We start from the raw sequence: 7,724 nt of genomic DNA on the forward strand, positions 1-7,724 counted from the left end.
CAGCCTATGCAGACGTAATGTCGTTGCGACGTCAATTGTGGTTGTGGTGCTGGCTATCTAGTTTTACAAGAAAGCCATAAACACTACATAGTATGTACTCCTGCCATACAGGCGCCATATCAGATTAACGTCTGTGGTTCCAGTGTTGGCGCCGCTTTTATAGCAGTCTAATAATGATCACATTTGTATTCCTATGACATTTGTATTCCTATGTCGTGGGCATTTGTATGCCCACGACGTGCACATAGGTACTACACTTCCAAAACCCGTCGATCATCCATGTTATGGCACGTCATAGCCAATCCTGTAGCCCACGGCAATAAATACTTAATGCGTAGTGGACTGAATTACGTTCGCTTTAATGGCGACATAGAATACGAAGAAGAAGAAAAAGAAGAAAAACACGTGCGTAGTGGGTCGCTTCTCCGCTTCCTCTTTTGACTTCTTTTCTAGCCCTTTCAGCCCTGTATTTTTTATTTTGGTCGGGCACTTTTTTGTGCTTGTTTACCTAATAGTTATGACCTCAGAAGACCACAAACGAAAAATTGAGCCAGTGGTGCAAGTATTAATGGATTTACAGACATGACATCAAATTACGTCATCAGGGCTCAGCGGTTGTGAAATTAGAAAAATGGCATCTTTTTTCCTGCTATTCTCGAGAGTACACAAAATATGAACCACGCCTCATTTTTCAGTGTGATACTCACTGAAACAGCTTCAGTACGTCGACCCGAAAATTGCGCTTACCCGCCTCAGCTGACCCGCCAAGGCGTCACCCACGACTTCGGTCAAGCTTCTTCTTCTTTGCGACTCCCAGCTCCGCAAGCATGTCACCATTTTGGTGTCACTTGCAGTGGGGATCATTGAAGAAGTATTCTCCCAAGAATGGACAGTTTTGGTTTGATTTCCGAGGCGCCACGGGAAATTTTGTGTGATGGTGTCAACTGACACCGCCAGGGCCGAAAGGGCTAGGTCGCAACACTCCTCGTAACGCTTGGCTCAAAGCCATGAAGTACAACATAGAAGTACTCGCTGACTGCTTCGCATGAAGCCGATTCCCACAAAGCGCGGGATCTGCGGAATTTTTTTAGAGCTTCCAGATCGGAACGTGCGCCACTCGGACATCATAGCCGCGCAGAGCTTAAGCGAGTGGTTCACTGAGGCCTGGCCTGGTGCATAAGATACCGATACTTGTTTTCTTGTGGAAGCAGAGCATGGTTGCGCGGGATGCGACTGTTGTCGCGGCAGCAAGTTCAAGAATGATGTCGGGTGCCTCCAAGTAGCCAGATTCGGCCGAACGATCTCCACGTCTTCATCTTCTTGCTTGTGTCGACACTTGCGCGTTGCACAAGTGTCGACACAACTATGCATTTAGTTGTGTCGAAGCAACGTAACGATGTATGGGGATGCATTGCTAACAAAAATAGCGGTGCTGCCCCGAGTGATTTGAAAGGTAAAGGCACCAGCAGGCCTTTCCTAGTACAAACGCGCTCAGATGTCAAAAGGAGTGTAACGGTGTCGGAGAGACCGGCGCAGTATACTGACACTGCCTTTGAAGAGTTCGGGGCCACTTTGGTATCGTCTTTGTCAAGTAGCTTGTTGGAAACCGATGGTCTTTCTGCCGGCGTCGAATGTTAGAACGGAGAGAGTTATCTTTCGGCTGGTGCACAATGAACGACGGCGCTGAGGCGGGAGCGAAATCCCACCCTAGGATGATGTCGTGAGAGCATGCAAAAACTAAGATGAATTCGACGTCGTACAGAGCGTCCTAAATGACGGCGCGGGCTGTTCATACTGTTGTGGGATGAATACATCGGGCGCTTGCTGTACGGAGGGACAGCCCGGAAAGTGGCGTCGCCAATTTTTGTAGTAAATGGCTTAGTTTGGCGTCTATAACGGATGCGGCGGCTCCAGTGTCTACAATAGCAGATGCGCGAACACCGTCCACGAACACGTCAGTTACGTTCGATGGGCTTCGCTGAGGGCTTTCACAGTTAGATACCGTCGCAGACCTTGCCTCGTTGACTGCGATGACAAGCTTTCCTGGTGTCGTGCCACTGGACGTGGCCGCATCGGTGACAGTGAGCGGCGTCGTGGAGACGGCGAAAGGCGGGTAGATGGAGCTGGGCGTGACGTTAGCGACATAGGCGGAGGTGGGTTTATATACAGGCTCGATGGCCGCTGCAGTGACCAAATAATTTCAAAATTAACGTCTTCAGTGCGGGCGACACCTTTTTAGGTACCTGCTGACCTTTTAATAAAAAGAAATTCAATCCTGCCTGCATTTTATACACTTGCTGGGCAAGAAGTCGGAATTGCCCATCCTTGCCTAAGGGTCTTATTGGAGGGGCCGTAACTATTAGTGCAACGACATTATGCAACATGTTTTTAATGATTGTGAAAGCTGATGTGGAGGAGAATAAGTGGACAAAGTTTAGAAATTTAAAAAATGGTTTTTTTTTTTAATTGTCGTCAGAAGTTTTCATTGTTCGGTGTTTTCTTGAACTTAGCCCGATCATATCTCTTTACTGAAAAGTTATATAAATACAAGATTTAGCAGTTTGGTAGATACGCATGCGAAGAACGTAATACGGAATTTTCGTACCTCTGCTACAAGGCTTTTTTGAAATAAAGACCTTCAAAGTAAAGAAAATTTTGCCGATTGAGCCATTTTCGAGGTTTTTTATAAAAACATCTACACTACATATAAAAACTAAAAATACCTGAGCAGAAGCAAAAACATGCATATATTTAAGTAAATAAATTTCAGCTACCTACCTTTAATATATTTTGTGCAATTCATAACGAAAGTTGGCCAAAACAGCAGAGTGGATGAGCGCTCCACTCCACCTTTTCGTCATTATTGATTTCCTGTGGTACGAAAAAATTTTTGGCGGCAAAACAAATTGCGGATCTCTTCTTTCCACTCATCAGGCAATAATATATAAAATTTTGAAATAAATATGAGAGGTCGACCAGCCATCGTTTGTTCGATCTTACGTGGAATCACCCAAGTACATATATTGTTTTCCTTGTTTAGGCTTCTCTAAATTCTTTTACGGTTACCAATCACCAGGTAATCGGAGATATAAGTGGCAACAGTGTTAATAGCAGCGGTGTCCTGCGGCGCTTTTTGCAACTGTACAATACGTCTGAAACGTTTCTGGGCAGCACATGTTCTTGGTGACGTACATCCGTCCAGTGATCCGTTATTGCCAAAACCGTAATACGTTTACGGCAAGGTAGAACTCCACAGCGCACCACCGTGCGGAGGCTTCTTATTTAAGTTCTTGTGATTAGATGGCAACCCGCTATCTGGCAGGCAGGTTGAGCAGCGACTTCCATAAATTACAAAATCGACAAGCGAAAACCGTTATCAGCGAAGTGTATAAAGAGCTGTCATGTTAAGCAGCTAAAGCAACGCCAGTAAGTAGTTTTGGAATGAAACTAATATACTTTGAGCAAGAAGTACGAAACGTTTTCAAATGAAACAAGATTGGTCGCATTTAATAAATTGTCAAGCGAACATTTTTGTGCATTGGCGCTCATTGCTACATTATATAGACATATAATAACAAATTTCCGAGTGTATCGAAGTATCGTAAGATACAAATCGGATACAATCAGTGTTGTAGTATTTTGTATCTGTATCTCAAATACTTCTCGCCTGAGTATCATGTATCGTATCGCGGTACAATTTCAAAGTATCTTTGCCCAGCCCTGTGCGAAAGGACGGACGCGATGCTACAGATGCCACACAACATCCGCTGCAATCGCACTTCAAAACCGGATTGAATCATGCAAGCTAGCCTTTTTTTATTGCAGGTTAAAGCGAGAATTCGGTCGCCACTTGCAGGCTGAACGAAAGCTTCCATTAAGTGAAATCACAAATAAAGCGGTGTGTATGCCCGTAAGCGGGCCAACAAAGTGCAACAATTTTTTTTGCAGCGTTTGTCAGAGAGCAGAAGGCTGAAGTCGTTCAAAACATTTTTTTCCTTGCGGTCATGTGATTCAATTTGCACACAGCTTTTCTGAACGCCCTATCGCAATACATTCAAAAGTTCGCACTCAGCTTGTGCCTGTACATGAAATGAAACTACATCTGTGAATAGGATAGCCAGATAACCTGTTTCTGTCATGCAGCTTTGGACTTGCTTCGTATTAAGCACGTGTTTTCGCTCTCCACGTATACACCCGACAAAACCATCGCGGCCACTGGGTATGTAAAGTTCTGCAACGCTAATACCGAGCGCGATCTGTTTGCTTTTTACACAAAGCATTACGTGTATAAATGCCTGGATAATTGTTCAGTTGAGCTTTGTCTTGGGCTAGTTGGTACGACAATCGAATTGTAGAAGAGAACGTTTGTTGAACACATACTCCTCTTGTTCTCTGCGTTAGTCATACGCGTCTTTTGCTCAGCGCGACTGCATAAGAAAGAGATTCAACAAGGAGTCTTGCAAAACAGCTCAGAAGCCAGATTTGATATTCATCACGCTAAACACCTTGATACATTGTGAGGTTTGCGTTTCTCTTGGCGAGACAAAGTTGTCGATGTGTATTATTCATCACGCGGCTTTTAAATCTGTCAATTGTATGCATGTAGAGCAGCTTGAGTCACGCTTGTGGGATGAAGCGAGGAATGGGTGTATTGCAGTATAACGTTTGATAACCGCATGTTGGCTATCATTACACTGCGAAACTATACCACACTCTAGAACAACATGAAATATGGATACTGAAAACTTCCTGTCTGAGAAAATTTCATCGGATACATGCTCACAGCCTTGGTGCCCTACGGTCAACATAGCGTTTTTGCCCATTGATTACAAACAATGATAGTAAATCACGCACATGTTCTCTCAGTCGTCCACGTTGCGGCCTCGTCGGTTACAGCGTTTGCTATTTGTTCGATATTCACAGGAAGACGCCTTGGGAAGAACCGGCACGTCTCCATGAAATGCTCAGTTGTGCCATTCGTTCTTTCGCTGGCCTGCTGTGCGAGCTGTGTTACCGTCTCTACCACCGAGGGTCCCCTGCAAGGTCGAACCATGAAAGTACTCGATAAGGAGATACAAGTGTTTCTGGGAATTCCCTACGCTAAGTCACCTATAGGGAACTTGCGGTTCACGAAGCCGCAGGCTCCACAGCCATGGCAGGGAATGTACGACGCAACACGCGCCAAGAAATCGTGCATTCAGCCTCCTTATCCAGGTATTTTCGACTTACCCACAGGGATATCCGAGGACTGCCTCTACCTGAACGTTTGGACTCCGTTGGCTTCAACGCGGTACGGGTTTCCCGTCTTAGTTTGGTTCCACGGTGGCATGCATCGAGCAGGCTCGGCTTACGAAGCCAGGTATAACGGTTCTGCTTTGGCAGCGCTCAATGACGTCGTGGTCGTCTCATGCAACTTTCGCCTGTCTGCACTGGGCTTTTTGGACCTGAATCATACCTTGACTCCCGGTAACTTGGCCCTGTGGGACCAACGTGCCGCCTTGCAGTGGGTGCAGCGGAACATAGAAGAGTTCGGTGGAGACCCCGATAGGGTCACAGCCTTCGGCGAAAGCTCGGGTGCCATGCAGCTTCACGGCCACATTTTGTCACCGCACAGTCGCGGGCTTTTCCACAGGGTGTTCTTGATGAGCGGTGCTATGAGTACCACTCCTGCGAGCATTCTGCGGCCGAGAACACTGCTAGCGTGAACACCATCTCGGAGGTTGTAGGATGCGGCTTGTACGAAGGGGCAACCGATCCTGGCGAACTGCTAGACTGTCTCCGAGACCGGTCGGCTCTAGATGTCGGCACAGTGAAAGCGGTGAAGTTTCGCACGACAGTGCGAGAACGAGTTTATCCCGTGCGAACCTTCGTTTGCCATGAAGGAAGGATACTTCGAGAACTACGACGCGATGGTCAGTGTCACGGATAACGAGGGGGCTTTCATTTTCAACCTTCATCCGGACAGAGGTGTTCGTGATGATGACTTGAGTTCTTATGAATTGGGAAGACTGAAAGATTCTCTTAAGCGCTTTCTTGGCGAGTATATTAGGGACAGCCGCTCTTCTGCTGCCATGAGCTACATTGACAACATTCACGTCGAAAACAACGTTGAATTGAGGAATGTGGTTGCAGACATTGTGGGCAATTGGTTGTTCAAGTGCCCCGCACTTCTGTTTGCTGAAAAGTATTCCACTAAGGGCAATAGTGTATATGCTATTGTTTTCGGTCACCGTTCTGAAAAATCGCAGCTTCCAAAGTGGTTTAGAACGACGCATGTTGACGAGGTGCCGTTCGTGTTTGGCCTTCCTTTCCTGAACAAGGCCGGTTACACTGACAAGGACAGGGAATTCAGCGCGAACGCTATGAAAATACTGGCATCATTCGCTCGATCTGGGTAAGTTTGCGATCTCCACTTCTCCTGTCTTTGTACAACGAATGAAGATATTAAAAAAAAAACCTTACCGTAACTGAGATTGCGTATTAACAAGAACCACAGAAACTGCTTGTGGTAATGCGAATCTAACTTGTCAGGATCACGTAATAAGAAGGGCGACTTCTCACTGGCAGTTTGCAAAAATTGCCAGTGCTATCGGTGTCGGCAAATTGAAAGCGACTATCGCATGTGTTGTAAAATCCTTTTACATTATTCGGCTACCATCTCTAAATGTGTATTATAAGAATGATAGGGTATAGAAGCTTCAAAAAACGTGTTGTATATCTAGATAGATTTGCAGAGAAGCGTGCTTTAGTGTTAAAAAAGTAAGGTAGTAAAGACATACACCTCATACACCTTCCAAGCACCATCTTCCGACGTGGCTATCCTGACGTTGTTTTGGACATGGCTTTTTCGAAAGGAACACCACAAAAAAGATGCAATCAGTAACTCTAATACCGTGTATTCAACAATGTAGCAGTTGTGTATATGTGTGTGCGTGCGCTTTTACCTTAATAATGTATATTTCTTCCGTGTCCTTCCCACAGGAAGCCTACATTACTTGACGGCAAGGAATTTCCCAGGTTCACACCCGAGCATCGGGTGTTTATGCGGCTTGAAGCAGAAAATTACACCGTCGTCGAAGACTTCGCCGCATCTGCCTGCGACATGTGGAAACACTCACTCTGAAATCCAATTGCACATGTAGGCTTCACCGCCGCAGGCTCGGAGTAAAATGTCGTGGCGAAAATGGGCAACAGCGTGTGAATGGTAGGCACTGGCACTTGAGACGCCTTAGCTATAAGTGCTGTGTTGCTGGACTTTACTATCGCAGGAACACAGTGATGCGCAAGTGAACTGAGCCTTGAGAACACTTGCGTGACTGTGTTCGTGTTTCTCTCTCTTTGTCTCTCCAAGGTTGAATAAATAAACGTGCCTCAGATATTCAGCTTTCCTCCCGAGTACTTCACAGTTAACGGTTAAGTGAAGGACGCCACGCAGAATCGCTGCTAGACCACGCATTACCAGTTTGGTCTGGTAAGTCTTCAGTCGCAGTGAAGGGTGCGGCTAAGGTGCCAGCGATAAAACACAGACGTATTAGCTTACTTGCGTCGCAATTGTATTCCATAAGTACTCGCGAAGGGATGCTTGAAATGCACCGAAGTAGTCTGCAGTGTGTGACGTGATAAGGTCATCAATGTCGAGGATGCATGAGTTTCCATCATGCACAACGCGAGCACTGATGGTAAATAAGAGAAAAGTCACAAAAGCCTGCTTGCGTGTCGAATAA

General features: G+C 45.9%; 1 protein-coding gene across 1 annotated transcript; it reads left to right on the forward strand.

The window, feature by feature from the left end:
• Positions 1–4,955: 4,955 nt before the first annotated feature.
• LOC119394781 (cholinesterase) lies at positions 4,956–5,705 on the forward strand. Its single transcript, XM_037662087.2, has one exon. It carries the CDS (start codon positions 4,956–4,958, stop codon positions 5,703–5,705), a length of 750 nt encoding a protein of 249 aa, XP_037518015.2.
• Positions 5,706–7,724: the final 2,019 nt, after the last annotated feature.

This window comes from Rhipicephalus sanguineus, chromosome 5, assembly GCF_013339695.2.
Source record: "Rhipicephalus sanguineus isolate Rsan-2018 chromosome 5, BIME_Rsan_1.4, whole genome shotgun sequence".
NCBI lineage: Eukaryota > Metazoa > Arthropoda > Arachnida > Ixodida > Ixodidae > Rhipicephalus > Rhipicephalus sanguineus.

Coding starts and splice junctions, on each gene's coding strand:
- LOC119394781 (XM_037662087.2), top strand. CDS start 4,956: ATGAAATGCTCAGTTGTGCCATTCGTTCTTTCGCTGGCCTGCTGTGCG.